This window comes from Euprymna scolopes, chromosome 6 (genome assembly GCF_053919585.1).
Source record: "Euprymna scolopes isolate OS-2025 chromosome 6, ASM5391958v1, whole genome shotgun sequence".
Taxonomy (NCBI): domain Eukaryota; kingdom Metazoa; phylum Mollusca; class Cephalopoda; order Sepiida; family Sepiolidae; genus Euprymna; species Euprymna scolopes.
The window spans coordinates 13,879,805-13,898,232 of record NC_136487.1 but is presented as its reverse complement, the minus strand read 5'-3'; the positions used below and the strand labels follow the sequence as shown (position 1 = coordinate 13,898,232).

General features: G+C 33.1%; 1 protein-coding gene across 2 annotated transcripts in view; it reads right to left on the bottom strand.

Annotated features, from left to right (window-relative positions):
• Positions 1 to 5,031: 5,031 nt before the first annotated feature.
• The window catches only part of LOC145277523 (uncharacterized), a 42,104-nt gene continuing 28,707 nt past the window's right edge, over positions 5,032 to 18,428 (bottom strand). For both annotated transcript variants that reach the window (XM_080128964.1, XM_080128963.1), the window contains one exon: positions 5,032 to 8,085. In XM_080128964.1, the coding sequence (XP_079985090.1) occupies positions 6,889 to 8,028 (1,140 nt within the window). In that variant the 5' untranslated portion in view covers positions 8,029 to 8,085 and the 3' untranslated portion in view covers positions 5,032 to 6,888. The remainder of the gene's footprint in view (positions 8,086 to 18,428) is intronic.

The window sequence follows — 18,428 nt, the reverse complement described above, 5'->3', positions numbered from 1 at the left end:
AATCCTCCATCGGTCCCTGCGTTGATTAAATAAACGATCCCGTTCAAAATCCGTGCATATTCCCCAGTTTGACCGAAAGATTCCCGATTTTTTGCATGAAATTTGCATGGAAGGAATAATAGTAATAATGAAATTCATTAATAACTAATAAATAGGGCTCTGAATATTCTTTTCATTATTTTGACTCTCGAGTATATATCAGTTAATATCTTATATGTTTTTAGATAGAGTGATGTGGTTCTCGGTTGATTATCTGTGTCTAACTGTGTCGAATATATACTCGAGAGTCAAAACAATGAAAAGAATATTCTTTTGTCATAGTCTACTAATAATACATCATGACAATTGTGAAGAGGATTAATTTGTTACAGAATAAGTGGTTTGCTAAAGTATAGGTTAAGATTGGAATGTAATTATCAGTGCCTTTTTGGTGTTCTGGTGTTAGGGTTAACATTCACAGACAATATGAACAAGAACAAATACATTGAGGCAATTGCCAAGGCTGCTACGAGGAAGACTGGCCTTCTCTACCGTGTTAAAACGCTACGCGCACCTGAGAGTAGCCTGTATCTCTACAAAGCCTCGGCTCGCCCATGCATAGAGTACTGTTGCATCCTTGTGCATGTTTTAAAAGTATTTCAATAGCAAGTGCTCTGACGAACTCCGAGCACTAGTACCCCATCGACGACAATATCCTCGACAAACCTGATCAGTAACAAAATTCCACCCCAACTCTTTAGAAATCCCTGATGCCGTAAAGCCGTCTACTCAAATTTCTTTTTCCCTCGAACTGCTACACTTTGAAATTCCCTCCCGGTCCCTGCTTCCCTGACTGTATTGGCATGCAGAAATTCAAGTATAATGTGAACAGACATCTCGCTGCCCAACTCCCTAAGTAGTATCCCTGCTAATCTGGTCCTAAATAGTAGTTCTGTTATATAGTTATTATTATTATATTATTATTATTATTATTATTATTATTAAGTCTTATTAAAGGTGAGTCTTAGAGAGTCTTATTAAGAGAGATGTTGCGTTCTGTGTTCGTGTTATGAAGAGATTCATATATATATATATATATATATATATATTTTTATTACATTTTCACCCCAAACAAGGCACATTGCCACTTTGGTGTAGGGGGCTACTATCAGGGGAAACATCTACTGGAGTACTATGTAGGGATTTGGGCAGCGAGATGTTGGTTCACGTTGCACTTGAACTTATGCAAGTCAGTACAGTTGGGGAAGCAGTGACCGGGAATGGAATTCCAAAGTCTAGCAGTTCTGGGGAAGAAACTACTGGAGTAGAAAGATCTTTTACATCTAGGGATCTCTACAGTGTGGGGGTGGGATTTTGCAGCTTGTCGGGTCTCTCGAGGGTGTTTACGTCGTGGGGGCACAAGTGATTGCAGTTCATCAGAGCATTCACCATTATGATACTTGTAAAACAGGCAGAGGGATGCAACGTTTCGACGATGGGACAGCTTAGATGCCAGTTCAGGGCCTATCAGATTTGCGACTCTCTTTTGAACCCTGTCAAGGAGCGAGAGACTAGTAGCCGATGCACCAGCCCAAATATGACAGCAATACTCCATACATAGGCGAATAGTGGCCTTATAGAGGTACAGGATACTTTCAGGTGTTAGAAGTTTTCTAGCACGGTAGAGAGAGCCCACCTTCCTCGCAGCGGCCCTGACAATGCTCTCGATGTAATTGTTCCAGCTCATGTTTCCTGTGAACGTTAGGCCAAGGATCTTGAGAGACGTACTCTCAGATAAAGAGTCGTTGGCCATTGCTATAGGTGGTAGAGAAGGTTTCTTGTAATTATTGAATGAAACCAGTTTTGTCTTGGCGGCATTGAACGTGACCATCCATTTTTGTCCCCATTCCACTACTGATTGGAGGTCTTCCTCTAGTTTTTCTGCCATTACTTTAGATATATGTTCATTTGTTTTTCTGTCGTGCCTGCTATAGAGTGTGGTGTCATCAGCATATATACCCATCTCAGAGTCAATTTTGTCGGGGAGGTCATTTATGAATATCAGGAACAGCAGAGGTCCAAGGATAGATCCCTGGGGCACTCCCGCATTTATATCATATTGTTTAGATGTACGACCGTTGAGGACAACCTGGATTTTTCTCTAAGGAATTTATTATATTTAGTATTCTACCAGTGATACCGTATGATCTAATCTTCCTGAGGAGACCCTCATGCCATACCCTGTCAAAAGCCTTGGATATATCTAGAGCTTCCGCTCTGCCCTCTCCCGCTTTGTCCAGTGAATGGTATATGCGTTCAGAGATTATAATGAGGATGTCTGCCGTGGAACGGGCTTGTCTAAATCCATATTGTTGGTCGGTCAGAAGTTTAGCATCTGTAAGGTGCTGGACTAGAGCATGGTTAATTAAGGTCTCAAATATTTTGGCAAAAAGTGGGAGAAAGGCTAATAGGGCGATAATTTAATGGGTCAGTTCTTTCGCCAGAATTCTTGAATACTGGTACCACAATAGCAGTTTTCCAGCAGCCCGGAAAGCAAGATTCATTAAGGCATTTGTTGTAGAGTTTGGAGAGAACTGGAGCTACTTCGGCTGAGCACTTTTTTAATAGCACAGCTGGGATGAGGTCGGGTCCACATGCTTTTGAAGTGTCAAGGTTTTTTATGATAGCATGAACCTGAGCAGGGGTGATTATTAGATCGTCAAGCGTGGCGTCTGTCCGCATAGGAAATTGAGGTAGGGGGTGGTTTAGAGGGTCCAGTGTGGAGTTTGAGGCAAACCGACTGGCAAGCATATTAGCCTTCTCGGTTGCTGAGCAAAGAACCTCGTAATTGTTGGTTAGTGGAGGAATTGTTGATTGCCCATTATTTACTACACTGTTGTAGATTTTCCAGAAGTCACCAGTTCCTAGTTTTTGTGCTTCGATGCGTTTTTTAGTGGTTTCCGTAAATTCCCTCTTAGCTGTCGCTATTTCTTTCTTAACGTTACTTCTAGCTTCTATGTACTTGTCTGTTTGAACTAGACTTATGTCGGTTAAACCTGCGGAATGCATGCTGCCTTTGGGCAATGGCAGTTGCGCAAGTAGAAGTAAACCATTGCGGAGAGTGGGGCTTGCTATAGAATTTCCGCATGGGAACATGCGCTTCGATTGCAGTTTTGAACCATTCAGTGGTCTCGGTTGCACACTGTTCAGCAGGAAGAGAAAAAATATTTCCCCATGGGGCGTCTCTGATAAGATCTCTGATTGCTTCCCAGTCAGCCTTTTTATAATATCTCGTTGTTTTGAGCACTGGCTCTTCAGTTTTGGGTCTAGAGTTTAGGGCGATTTCAACCATTATCACCGCATGATCAGCGTTCCCAAGTGGGCTGTCAGCTTTCGTTACACAGTCATCAGGAACTGTGGTCAAAAACAGATCTAATAGTGATGCGTGTTGTTCTTCCTGATCAGGGAAGCGGGTTGGAAAAGTAACAATTTGCGATAGGGAGTGAGATACAGAGAAGCTATAAGTTGCGTTGCCTGCTGCATTTGTGTAAGTAGAGAATCCAAGCCAGTTTTTATGATGAACATTAAAGTCACCAAAAACATGGACTTGGGCGCTAGTGTCGAAGGAGAGTGCTGTGTCTATGCTGTCAGATACTTTGTTTATTACGGTGCAGTCTTGGGTCGAGGGAGAGCGGTAGAGAAAGTAAAAGTAGCTAATGTTATGTTGCATGATTAGTCTAAAGCACATAAAAGCTTGATTATCCGTTTCTAGGTTTGTTTCTCTAGTCAAGGGAAGGGTGTTACGAATGTAAACTCCAAGTCCGTGCATATGTCTGTCAGAGTCCTTACGGCAGAGTGGGAGATATCCAGGTATGTTAAAGTAGTTAAAGGGGATGGAGGAGTGTAGGTTAGTCTCGCTTAGTGCTAAGATATCCGGGGTATTTGTTAGGAGAAATGCTTCGTATATAAAATGTTCATGCTTAGAAGTGTTAGAAAGAAGCTCTTAGTTTGAGGAGACAGTGTTGAGACAGTCTTAGTGTTCACATTGTAGATATGGGATGTAGAGACATTGTATGTGAAGACATTTTAAAACACAGGATATATAAGACATATAATGACAATTTCACTTTACCTTTTGGTAGAATTACAACACAAAGACGACGTTTATAAAAACACATGATGGGTTTATTTCTGCTTCGACCGGTCGGTGTCTTTCTTAGTCAGGAATTCAAAGTTTTACATTCTATGTTTCAAAGGTGACCGTCTTGCTTCCAGACGTTCGACTCCCATCTCTCGACTCCAGACTGCCGTCTGTCGTCCTCAGACTCTCTCAGACTCTCCCAGACTCTTTCAGACTCTCTCTGCTTAACTCTAAAGTCTCTAACTATATCGTGACGTCATACACATATTAAAACATGTGTCTTCTATCACGTGTTCTGGAAATGCGTGTGTAAAACTTTTTCCTTTGTTTACAAAAGGAATTTTAACCTATATTCCCAGTAACCTATATTTCCAATATGTTAAAAACATGTTTATTAAATTATCTTATAGTTGCATTCTTCAATTGAATTTCATAACAGAATTGACAAATGCACATTCTTTTCTTAAAACTATTGTATCTCTAAGCTAAACAATGGTTTGTTTTTACATTCCATTTGCTAATTCTCTCTCGTAATCTATTTCTAAACCTAAATTACGAGGTTCGAATTTCGTCTATGCTATTTCATTTTCATTTTAACTAAATCTCTCTATTTTTATACTTACATGAAAAGGAGACAGTCCTTATCATGTAACAGTTCCTCACGACTAAGTTTCTCTGTGCCTTGTTTGGGCTGAAAAGACAATAATAATCAAAAGAAACTAAAAGGTGAGTTGGATTGAAAAATATAAATAAAAAAATATCATTGTTTCTTTAAAGAAGGAATGCATGGAAACAGATAATTTGATAAATGATCGACGATCGTAAAAATTTCCATATCGGATCCAAATGGAAAATCACAAAATATAAAGAAATGAACGTGTAATTAAGATGATATAAGCATAACATAACAATAACGTAAAATTCTTTTATTGCCTTTCGAATATTCATTTATAAACAAACAAGAACGTCCTGCCTTTTGTTTAATACAAGTTAAAAAAGTATTTTATCAAAATTTGAAATTTATTTATCTTCAAAGTGCACTTTTATAAATTTTACAAAGTAAGGTATAAAAATTTAATTTAAATTGAATAAAAAAATTACCTTGGATTTATTTTATGTAATGTAGATTTTGTTGCAATTTAAAAAAATCATTGAAAATTTTATATCTATATCATTAATTGCTAGATGAAAGATAATGTTTTTAAATTTTCATGTCTTGGATGGAATGCTTTTTTACTTGTATCATATTTTAAGATTATATTTTTAAGCTCTCCTTCTCTCTATTTCAGTTTGTATTTCTCCTCACACCAACACTCATTTTTGCAACCCCCTCTTTGTATTATTACAGGTCTGAATATTCTCTCTGTTTCAGTTTGTATTTCTCCTCACACCACAATTCATTTTTTGCAACCCCCTCTTTGAAATACAGGTCTGAATAATGAGAAAATCTGATTTAAACTTTAAAATACCTTTCTAGATTAAATTTTTAAAACTTCTTTCCGAATAGAAAATCTTTAAAATTTAATAAGGAACATATTTCATATAGGTTTTATTAACAAATATTCAGTACATAACGAGTAAAATAGAGATGAAAATTTCAAAAGGACTGTATAACTGGTTACGGTCAATAGTAATCCTCGCTAGCGAAAGCCTTTGCTATTATTATTATTATTATTATTATTATTATTATTATTATTATTATTATTATTATTATTATTATTATTTAAAACAGTTTGTGTCCTGCTCTTTCGCGCGAGGACAAATAACGTCACATCATCGGCGATAAAATGGCGGCGGGTCACGTGACTGTAAAAGAAAAAACAATAAAACAACCCGCATAATAATTTGAAAAAAACATTAGTCTTTTGTATGTGGTTTCGCAAGAAACGTAAGGTAAACGCGTTTCACATGCATGCCATAATTAGTGCGAACATCAGCGAATCATATTTTCCAGTAATTGTCATAATAATGAAACGAAATTAATAATTAAACAATGACGCAAAAAAAGAAAAGAGAAAAATAAAAGAAGGCAAGACAGACAGTTTCTCAGTAACACGTAACAATCGTCTCCAAGAATTTTCGTCACCCTTCGTCCGCATTCTCTACGCGACCTCTTTTTATGCAGTCAAGCGGCGAGATTTTGCACATGAGACGCGAGATTTTCCGTTACTTTGCAATACCGCTTAGATATAAAATCTGTGAGCGCTGCCATCTCGATTCTTCCCCCACCCCCAACAGCTTCATTCCAGAGGACGCACAAACGCTCGGACGCTTTAATGGTAAACAACAATTTTCTCTACAGGTTACAAAAGCGATTTTTGTTACCAATAATAAAACATAGGTTAATATTGAAATGTAATTCGCAGTTTCTGGTATTCAGATGTTATTTTGAGAAATCGAGATTCATTAGTTGAACTGAAAAATAAACATAAGTGTAAGGTAAACAGACATCTTGCTGCTCAACTCCCTACATAGTATACCTTCAATTTGTGTCCCTGATAGTAGCTCCCTACATTAAAGTGGCATTGTGTATTGTTTGGGGTGAAAATAAAAAAAAAACAAGATTCATAAGTTGAACTGAAAATGATAAATACAATAAGCCGGTTTAAAAAGATTTTCACAGATTAGAGATGAAATCTTGTTCTTTGTTCCGCGGCATAAAGTGCTCTTGATATAAAGAAATGCTTGTTGCAGACAGATAATATCGTAATATATAAACAATAAACTAAGAGAAATTTAACTATTAACTAATTTAAACACTCCATATATTATGTGCCCAGAATTAATTCTGGTGAACCATAAAATGTCCGACGAGCGAGTTCCCCAAAGGTTGAATTTAAAGTTTTAATGTTATCTGGAGAGAACTCGAGTATAGTAGTATTGGTTTGCGAATACACTCTGTACCACAAATGCATGGCATAGTTGTTGGTCCAGTTATAGATGCGATTATAAATCATTTTAAGTAGATTGCCACCCGGGTAATTAAGACGATTCTCATCGACATGGATCAAAGATGGATATTTCGGTGCTAGAAGATACGGAGCTGCGCAAGAATGCACATCCCATTCATTTGCTGTAAAATCCTTATACGATTCCAACCATATATTAAAGAATCGCGCATTTGGTACTGCGATGATGATGCCGTTATTGAGTCGACCAGGATTGCCATGATATTCAAGACCGAGTGTAAACTCATATTTTCGAAGATCATCAAATGTTTGGATGGCAATGACGTCAAAATCCAAGTAAATTCCGCCTTCTCTTTGAAGAATTCGCATTCTTAGAATATCGGATTTTACTGGTATAGCCCATGGTTCGATACCATTTATTCTAATATTTGAATCAACATTCACTATTTTTAGACTTGTCAACCTATTTTTGTACAATGACCACCATTTTCCTGTTGGTTCTTTATCGCAATGCAATTTGATAACTTCTGGGTTCAAGTACTTTTGTGCCGACAGTATACCGAGTACTTCATGAAATTTCAAGTCTCGGCCGCTACTCAACCAGACATAGTGGACAACGTTTGGCACTACAAAATTGGTTTGTTTCTTGGCAGATGCCCGTTGATTCGCAAGCAAGAGAAACATATTATCCATTGATGAACCCGTGAGAATTTTCGGCTTTGGAATTTTTTGTTCCACTTTGGGATAGGATGTTGTGCTCATCCGATTTCGTTGACTCGTAGACACAATTTCTTGATTTCTGTTTTTAGTTCGGTTTTGCGTGTTCAAAACTGAAATCTGATTTTCCTTTTCGACGCCAACTTGAAACTTTGTTAGTAAGAGTGAAACATGGAATGGCTTCTTGATGACATTTGCTTCATAGGCAAACTTTATTAGAATCAGACAAGATCCAAATGCTAGCAGAGAGCGGGAAATCAATTTAAAGTGTCGCATTTTCATGAAATCTTATTTTCATCACAATCTTAGGTACACAGAAAACCATTTTCAAGCATCTTTCTGAAAGCATAAGAAAGAGAAAAAGACATTAAAAATCGTATAACGATGATGTTTCATTCGTATCATTTGGAGGATACGGACTACTGTTCTCATCTTGAATGTTATTTCTGCAACGTTTCGGTCGATGTAATCTATGAACTTCTTCAGGTGTGTCTTGTCGAACTTAGGAATATTTCTGTCGAATTCGGAAATCTGAACGGAATTTCGAACGGAACCCGTTATTTGATCCATGGGGTAGCATAGTCTCGTTCCGTCAGCCATAATTGGGTAAAAGTCCTAAGTAATTAACAATCGTAGTGTTTAGTGAGAAAAAAATCTAAAAAAACTACCAAAAACTGGCAAGAATGACTAACCACCTCACATTCCTATGCAGATACCAGTGCCGACCTTGAAACTACTAATCAGTTCCAGGAGAACATAAAGGATCGCAAGAGGAGCTGGTCGAAGAAAGAATGCGTAACAAGTGTATTCCATACTTGGATATAATAGCTTTAACAGAGTAAGTAGCTTTGAATAAAGCCAAGTTACAAAGAGATGAACTAAGGTGGAAAGTGAAAGTAGCACGCGAGAATTCCGAACTTTCTAAGGCAAACTGCTCAAAGAAAGAAGTATTGCTTATCAAGTCAATACGCAGTCGTGACGATACTATAATACTACCAACAAACAAAGCCAATGTTACAGTGTCAATAGATAGAGTCGAATGGTAACAAATGGAAAGATTTAATAAGATCTGGTGGGTACTGTAAAGAAGAATCCGACTTTGATTACAGAAAGGCAAGTGTCACAGATCCTCAGTAAGATCAAGGACCTAATATCATGTTCGATAAAATGCATGCCCATTGGCGGATAGGAAGGGGCGCGGTGGATGCTAGAAAGCTGATTCGCTAACTAAAATCCTCAACAGAAGAGGACCATATAAAAACGAGAAACAACCACAGAATTCGCGCATAAGCCTGACGAATCCCAGAGTGGATGAAACGCCTAATATTCAGTGTAGCTTAATCGCCATATATATTTTATAAGTTACTAATATATATATATATATATATATATATATATATATATATATATATATATATATATATATAGTCATCCACATACAGTAATGTTTGGCTGTTTAACAGCTCATTAGTGCGATTAGACAGGCACCTGCCTCAAGCCAGGATTGAAACCTCGCCGCCCAAATGACAGTCAAGGCTTCTCACCATTACAGTGTGGGTAATGAATTTAACGATATTTAATTTTGACATCGTCCAAATGCCTCCGCTCGATTTGTTTACACAAAGAACGTCGCTTAATACACTAATGACACTTTCCGAAATGCTAAACCCAAGATAGGGAGCAGTATAGTCACCCACACATGTAATTATAAATAATAATTATTTTATATAGTATACATAGTAATAATATGTTGTAGTAAATAGTGGTAGATAATGATAGGTAATAACATTATGCATCTATAAGGAAATAGGTTAAAGGCTTCTAAAATTCACACTAGAATTGCCCGCAAGGACCTGTGGCGTAGTGGATAAAGTACTTGATAAAATTCAATTGTAAAGTTGCAATCTTCTGGAGTGCGGGCACCACTTAAAATAAAATTAAGAATTAGGAATCCAACCCAATCATGGTTGACGCAAGGAGAGAATTGTATCCCCATGAATTAACAGAGGGTTCCGTTCGGAATTCTCTGCATGTTCCTGATTTCGAAAAATGTTCCCGCATTCGACAGACAGATTCCCGAGTTCCACAAGATACACATGAAGAAGATTGGAAGTTACAGCGACAGAAACGCTGTGCAAATAAAATTCAAGATGAGAACAGTAGTACGGAGAACCCAAATCATACGAATAATCAATCCTCATCAAAAAAAAAAAAAAAAAATTTAATTCAGAAACAGAAAATAATACAAAATTGCAAAATATCCAGAAACACAATTTACAAAACAAGAAATATATAAGATCGCAAAGAAGAAAAAAAAAACACTAACCAGACTTCCAGTAGATAAATGCAAAGATAAAAGGAACCTTAGGGAAGCTTAATGCGACCCAAATTCCATTGATTGCCAATGGTTCCTATTTACAATGCCTCCCTACGGGACAGAGTTAGACACCAGGGTCGTTTTTTAACGTGGAGAAAAGGAACAAAAGAAAAAATTTTCTCCTCCACTGACAGAGAACAAGAAATTGAAGTGCAGCATCTGAAGAACAGATACTACACTTTGCTCTTGTCCCGAAGGCCAATGCGTGCCAATGGTTATTGCCAAAGAAAAGTCAATGGAAAGTGATGATGTAAATTGATCTGCAAAGTTTTGCAAAAAAGGTGGATAATACTGGAAATTTGAGGAGACTTGTCACTCAGACTCTTGGGAACACCACCGATTGTGGCCAGTAAGCAATCTCTGATGAGGACCTGTGCGAGAAATAATGACTACTACTACTACTACTACTACTACTACTGCTGCTGCTGCTGCTGCTGCTGCTGCTGATGATGATGATGATGATGATGAGTCGATATTCTATGAATGTTGGTACTGCTAATTTTATGTACGACAATATCACGGACCAAATACAAGTTAGTAACTAAAAACAAATTAGAGCAAAAATCGACCACTAAAAAATAAGCACAGAAGTGTTATCATTAAATCAATCACACACAAAGATGCTATTTGAAAAGCACAAAGAATCTATACAACATATCTACTGATTAAAAAATACTGGAAAAAATGATGGCAGGTCAAGCAAGGCATATCCTCAAGAGAAATGGGAATAAAAGGAAATCTGATTGACGTAGAAGAGCAGAAAACAGCCTAATAAAACTTCACATTAGTAAAAAAAACAAAAACAAAAAAAAAAACACCGAAACTGAAGAAACGAATTACTACAAGCCAGGAGAAGAAGTGACAGCGATCGAACAAATCAACAAAATTATGAACGAGGACAAAACAAACATCCAAGAAAAAAGAATGAAGAGAAGTGAAATCAGAAACAGGAAAGGTGAATTGACATCTCCCGTACATCTCAACAGATAATATTGTAGACTTAAACAACGTAATTCATGCATGACCAAAATCAATATTTAATGTTTAATAATGTTTAATAAAAAGGAAGCCATATCCCGATAAACAAAAAACATTAATTAAACAGAGCTTAGACAGGAAATTGGATCGCAATCCCCAAAATGAAGGTAAAGCTATGAATAGGTGTGGTCTTAAATGTAAAGGCAAATAAAATGGTGTAATAGAATAAATTACTCACAAGCGGCATGGCAACCGCCAGGAAAAGAAAAAAGAGGAACATGTGTGTGGCAGTGTTGGGATGATTAATCGGAATCGGAAAAATTTTAGCCTTATTTCCGATTGAAAAAACAACTCTTGATTTTTTATCGACACTAAAAAGAAAGAAATATGTATTTATTTATTAGAAGACCGTTTATTCACAATACTAAGGCTATGCGGCTTAGAGTTGAAAATCACGTTCCATATGTAGCATCTCAAAGTATAATTTCATGTTTTTATTGGTAAATTATGATAAACAAAGTAAATATTTCAGATTTCACTTACTTATGCTTTTTAACATGTTCAAATTCCTTTACACGCGTATTCGTATACTATGATACCTATCAGAGAGTTAATAGTTTAATATCAAAAGATTAAAAACGTTAAGGCAAGTTATTTTAATTTTATTTCCAGTGCCCTCTAAACTTGTTGGCGTCTGACCACCACTTCCTCTGAAATAATGTTTTATAGATTTTTTTTTCAGTTTTAGCACAAGTGGAAAATATTAATAAAAATCTCAGAAAGGCTTTATCAAAATCTATGATACAATGCATAAAGAGAAAACATTTAGAAGTTTCCTAAATGAAAAAGAAATAAAATAATTAAAATGATTAAAAATAAAATTTACATTTTAGGTGATATAAACACACTAAAATAAAAAAATACTTATTTTAGAATAAAAAGTCGAGTTTTTTTCTATACTAGGGTTTCACCGCTTATCGAGATCCAGAGGCCACTCGAGGATAAGAATTGGACATCTTAGTGATGGTCGGTAACAAGGAAGGTTAAACAATACCTTGTTTACATTGGACTTGAAAACTACCATGTTGTAGTCATCTGGGAAGCAGCATCGCGGTATTGTGTATAGGCAGTAATGAGAAATAAACTTTGCTGATGGAATTCTACATTTTTAGGGCAGTTAACCATTAGTCCTAAGTTTGATTGGCAAAGTCATAAAACCACACATAATCTGTTTATTCTTCGTATTACTATGTGACTTACGGTTATTAGTAGTAGAAAGGAGGCATGCTATTTACAATCTATAATAATGATGTGTTTTATACTAAAGTTTCATCAGCAACATTAATACAGCCAAGATTTAAAACAAACGAAATTATTGACATGTTCTTAACTGGTTCGAAAAGGATATTATGTTAAACTAGATGGTTGCCCGGCCGTACAATACGCTTAAACATGATATTTTAATTTATGCAGATTGCGTATGTATTATTATAGAATCAATATTCTATTGAATATTATATATTACGCGGAATAAGTTGCCCGGTGGACTAATTCGCAAAGACAAAAAAAATAGTTCACTCTAATAATGTTTTGTTGAGGCGTGATAAATTGTAAAAGATGCATTAAGTAATTAATGTCAAGTAATTAAATGATTTATTAAGCATATATACACAAGAGGAGTGTGTGTTTTTCTCGCGCATGTTCCAAACATACAAGACGGTTTACGTCATTCCTACGCCAATTGGTTACATTTACTGCGCGTATGAAAGTAGTTCCATGATATTACGACATTAACCAAAAATATATTTTATAGATGATAGGTCTGTGCATTTATTTTTGAGCGTAGGTCTTTACTTTTTTTTAAAAAAACTATTGAACATTATTTTACGACGTTGCCAGTTGCACTTAAGGTTAGTAGTAAAATATTTAGTGTACATCCGTGAAACATTAGAATAACTAAGAAATTATAATTATTTTATGATAAATTTATATACGAAATTGATCTATTCTAAGTTCCAAATTTGTTCTTTTTTCTTTTCGGTAGGTTTTACAGAGTGTTTACACGTAATCACTTTAAAAAGTAGAAATTCACTTTTTTTTTGTTGGGGAGTTAACTGATGATATTAAACTACGAATTTTCCATTATTATTATTATTATTATTATTATTATTATTATTATTATTATTATTAGTAGTAGTAGTAGTAGTAGTATTATCATCATTATTATTATATGTATTATTAGTATTATTATTAGTTTTATTATTATTATTATTACTATTATTATTATTAGTAGTAGTAGTAGAGTAGTAGTATTAGTATTATTATTAGTAGTAGCAGTATTATTATTAGTAGTATTAGTATTATTATTATTATTAGTAGTAATAGTAGTAGTAGTATAACGATAATTATTATATGTACCTTATTTTTTTATATTAAAATAAATAAATCTATTGACCAACAATATATTTATAGGGTTAAAGAATATTAATATACTTTGTATGAAAGAAAGCTTAGAATATTTGAAAAGCCCTCCCCTACATGTTAAGAATGGTTTTCTAAATAGTAACATTATTATCTAGAATGCATTCTTTACATAGAAGGGGGCTTTGTTAAATATTCTGTACCAAAACCGTTTTCTTATTTTGCATACCAGCCGTCGACTATTTTCAGTTTTTTATTAAACAAAATTTAATGGCATTTATACACTAACGATGAACTAATAAAAACCAGCTTTGTTTTAAAATCAAAATAAATATTAGACGGCGATTTTAAGTAATTTGAAAATAAAAAAACGCAATGAATCTTTAATTAAATACTTCTAACTTTTAAAAGAACCAGAATCAGCAATTGTATCGGAAGCGGGGAAAAATGTTATAAGAAGAGTTAGTACGAATTGTTGAGTTGGTGCAGAAAAGTGCAAACATTTTTTTGCATGAAAGACTACGATAGGTTAAAAGATGACAGGTAACAAGAAAGAGCTAAAATATTGCTAAAAACTACAATAAAAGCAAAACAAGAAACATAAAGAACTAAAACAAAAGATATTAACAACTGAAGAAAGACTAGAAATATATGTACAAATCTGAATAATAAAAAACGAAACAAGACTTTTAAAAATAATGAAAGTCAGCTTTACAAAAAACGTAAATGAAAGAAGAATAAAAACAAAACAACTGATTCCAACAAAAAACTGTTTTTGACTCATAATGGTGGGGGGGGTATGATTTCGACGATCGTTTTTATAATCACAAGTTATAATAACCAACCAATGAAAAGCTTCCGAATTTACTATAAAAATATCTAGTGTCTTGACCACCTGTTCTAAATCTAGGTTAGGTTTTGTTTTTTTCATGTTAGTTTTATATATATATATATATATATATATATATATATATATATATATATATATATATATATATATGTGTGTGTGTGTGTGTGTGTGTGTGTGTGTGTGTGTGTGTGAAAGTGTGATATTTCAATTATATTTCACATTTTTCCTCTTTTTTTATAGACTAATCCTTAATTTATGAAGCTCAATGTAATTACAGGGCATATAACAAACACATTACAAAAGTATATATTCGAAAGTTCATGATGTTGATGATCTTACAATTTATTTCTTGCTTTGTGTTGAAATTTATAATTCTTGACAGCGACTGTTTCATAGCGACTGTTTCATAGCGAAAAATCATTCATTTAATTATAATATCATTCAATGAATCTATTTTTCCCTTAACTCATCAGAAGAAACAGCAACTATCAATCCACCAAAAGAAAAGAAAATGCTTTTGGGAATGATTACAAAATCCGACAATTGAAAGAGAAGTTGTAATTACCTTTTATTTTATCTTTTATTACGCCATTCTGAATTTTCAAGTAAATTCACTAAAATTTAAATATTAGTATTAATAAATTGCATTAATTTTGATATACACTACTAAAGTATTCTATTAAATATTTTATTGATTTATTATTTATAATTAATCTATATATATTTACTTAGATAATGTTAATAATTGTAATATATGTAACATATGTCTATATATTTATTTAATTTTATACGAAACTAATTACAAAATTTTCATATTCTATTTCCGGTTATACGAATTGTCGATTTTATCTGAATTTTATATCCATATAAAACTGAATTATATTCAGTTTTTTTATTAAGCTAATTAAATTTATTATTACATAAATTATAATTTTTTATTGTTGTTTAATTATTTTCATTAATCTTAATTTTAATATAAAATTTCTCTTCGTAATATTTTATAGTTTTTAATTACAGTAAAAAGATAGATAATTCACTTTTAAATTCTAATGAGTTGTTTCCCTTTATTTAAACCTACCACAAGTCGCTTGGTTGAACAGTTTGTTTACGGATTAATTTCCACTAATGTATTAGCAGTGTCAGAAACCGATGTTAAGAATGCGTGAAAAAAATTTAAATAATTCGACCTCCTATCTTTACAAGCTTATAACTACTTGAGAAATGTAATTCAAACCCTAATATTTTTTTCAATTAAAAGAACAAAGACCAAATTAAAAAAAAATCAGGTTTAATAGCAAATTATGTAATATTTGTTTTTTTTAATCGGTTTTCTTTTAAAAAGATTTGAAGAAAATCAACGAAATTTTACTTGTTTCGAGTATAAAAAATCGATATAAAATCCAAAGAAATCACTTACCTATAAAAATAATTCAATGTGTAGTTTCAGTCTTCATTGTTAAGAATTTATCCATATTTATATTTTAAATTCCATTTATTTTTTAAATAAAAGAATTTTTTAAAAGACTATTTGAAAAACGCGCTATTATGTAAGCATTTTTCGAAAAACCGGAAGTAGTGTTTCTCCTTATTTTGAACTACGGATAAACAGAAGGACGTAAAAAAAAAAAAAACCAACGTACGTGTTAGACGTTTAGCCTTGTCCTTTAAGAAATTTGTGTCTCCATAGTTAAAAACGAGTCACATTTTACTTATAAGTTTTTACCTTAAAAAAAAAAACAGTCGAAGAATTTTTTCTTTTCCCAAAGAAATACATGAGTTTTTGATTTAATATATTGCATTTAAGCTTTATGGAGTGAATTGTTTTTTAATATCTAAAAAAAAAACATTGAATGAAATAGAAATAATTTTCGTAATAAAACGAAACTTTCTGTGCAATATAAGAAGATTATATGGTTTTACTTAAAAAAAAAACAAAAAAAAAATCAACGTGGTTTAAAAAAAAGGTTTTATACTTTGGACTTTACAGGTAAATTTCCAAAAAACACTCCTTTTTTGTTTTAACTTACAATATATTATTTACTGATCTTTTATCTTCAAATTGTGATATATAAAACTTTGGTACATAAATTAATTATTTAAATTTTAATAGACATTTAAAAAAATGCTTGTCTATTGTATTCAGTTTATTGGAAAGACCATAAAATTTCACATTGAACCTGAAAATATCGTAAAAATCGAACCAATAGAAAACTTTTGATAGATCTTTAAATTTTAAAAATTGAAACATATTTAACTCGTAAAATTCAGTTGATTTCATTACGTAAACATGGATGCATGAAGGCGCGCCGGCATTTTGTAAACACTATTTTTTTAAATAAAAAATAATATTTCTATTATTTTTAAACGACTTTAATAGTTTATTTTGGAAGCATATTCCATACATAAAATAAACAACCCACTTTAAAAAGAGAAATTACGAGTTTTTTTTATATTTTATTCGCAGTTTTGTGTTAGGGGTGTCAAAATTTTCCCTAAAATTCTGATATCCCTACTAATGTACCGTTAATATGAAAAGAATAGAAGAAAAAAATGTTGGAGGAGTATTATGGGATTTTTGCAAATCCCAATGTGCGCAAAGTCGAGTTAGCTACGTGGGACAGAGTAGAAATGCAGAAGATTTTACGGTTGGCGGAGAGCGCATATATCGAAGTTGACGTGTCGAATGAATGAATTAATAAGAAGTGCTGAGATTTTTTAATAGAGCGCCTAAAAGATAGAGAGGTTAAGATGTTTGCGCGGATCTCTTGTCACTAAGTACGTGCCAAATGAATGCCGATGCTCAAAATGTATAAACATTTTGACCCCTCCTTTTACTTAAAAATCCACCCAAAACCAGGAAATTAACCAATTTTAATGAAATTTTCAGCATTTAACAAACAATGATCACGGTATATAACAAACACATTTTTATTTAAATCTTAGTGGAAATTTATTATTTTGTTTAAACAAAAATACCTTTACTAAACTTATGGTTTCAGTAGTAAAAAAATGCATGAATTTATTTTTGCTTTTTATTTTGAAAATGAAGCATCATAAATTATAACAATTAAAAAATTAATTTTCACAGGAACATTACGAAAAAAGCCACTAAAGTCTGTATTAATGAATTCTATATAACTCAAAGAAAAATTGATTTCTCGAACTACCGATATTATCATTGAATTAAGCATTGTTTATTTAATATTTGCACTAAAAAATTTGTAATTGCAAAAAATATTTCTACTTTTGTTTTTGAATTACAAGGTTTCCATAATTTTTATATGTAAGGTTTTAATATTTTCCTCGCTTGCATGAATGTAAAACTTTCGGTGTAACATAACTTTTATATAATCTTGAAAATTATTTTTTTAATTTAAAAGCAGAAACATAAAAATAATTAAATTAAAAAATGTTAAAAATTAGACAAACGTTCACGATACGAATGTACGGATGCACATCTGGGAGAGAAAAAAAAAAGATAAAAGGAAAACAGCACCCCTACCTTCCTTTAACTACCTGGCGTTATTTTTCAGACATTCTCTCGACTGTCTGATATTTTGGACTTTCCTATAATATGTGACGAGGACTTTGTTTTCTTTCGGTTGAACGAAGCGAGAATCTCTTGCTTTTGAGGGCTAATTAAGCTATTTGTTGAACAACAGTTTTTCTTTTATTTAATTCAATGTCTTAGGACTTTACTAATTATCTTTGAAATAGACCCAGAAAGCTAATATTTATCTTTCAAAGGAGTTTTACAAGGAATTTATTTAACTTCAAAATTTTGCTGAATTAGTTAGCTCACCGTGAAAACATGTGTCATAACTTTATTTTTCACGTGTACAAATATTTTTTTCCTTTTAGAAATTAACTTTAGTCCTTAATCTTTCAAATACAATCCAAAAGTAGTCAGAAACCCACAAAAAATTATAAATCGGCTTTCAAAATTATGTCTCTCTTATTTTTTTTTCACCATTTTTGCTCGTACCTGTGAATACTAGTCAGAACAATGGCAATCCTCAAGTAGAGATAGACAATAGGACATTTTAGACTTAAAAA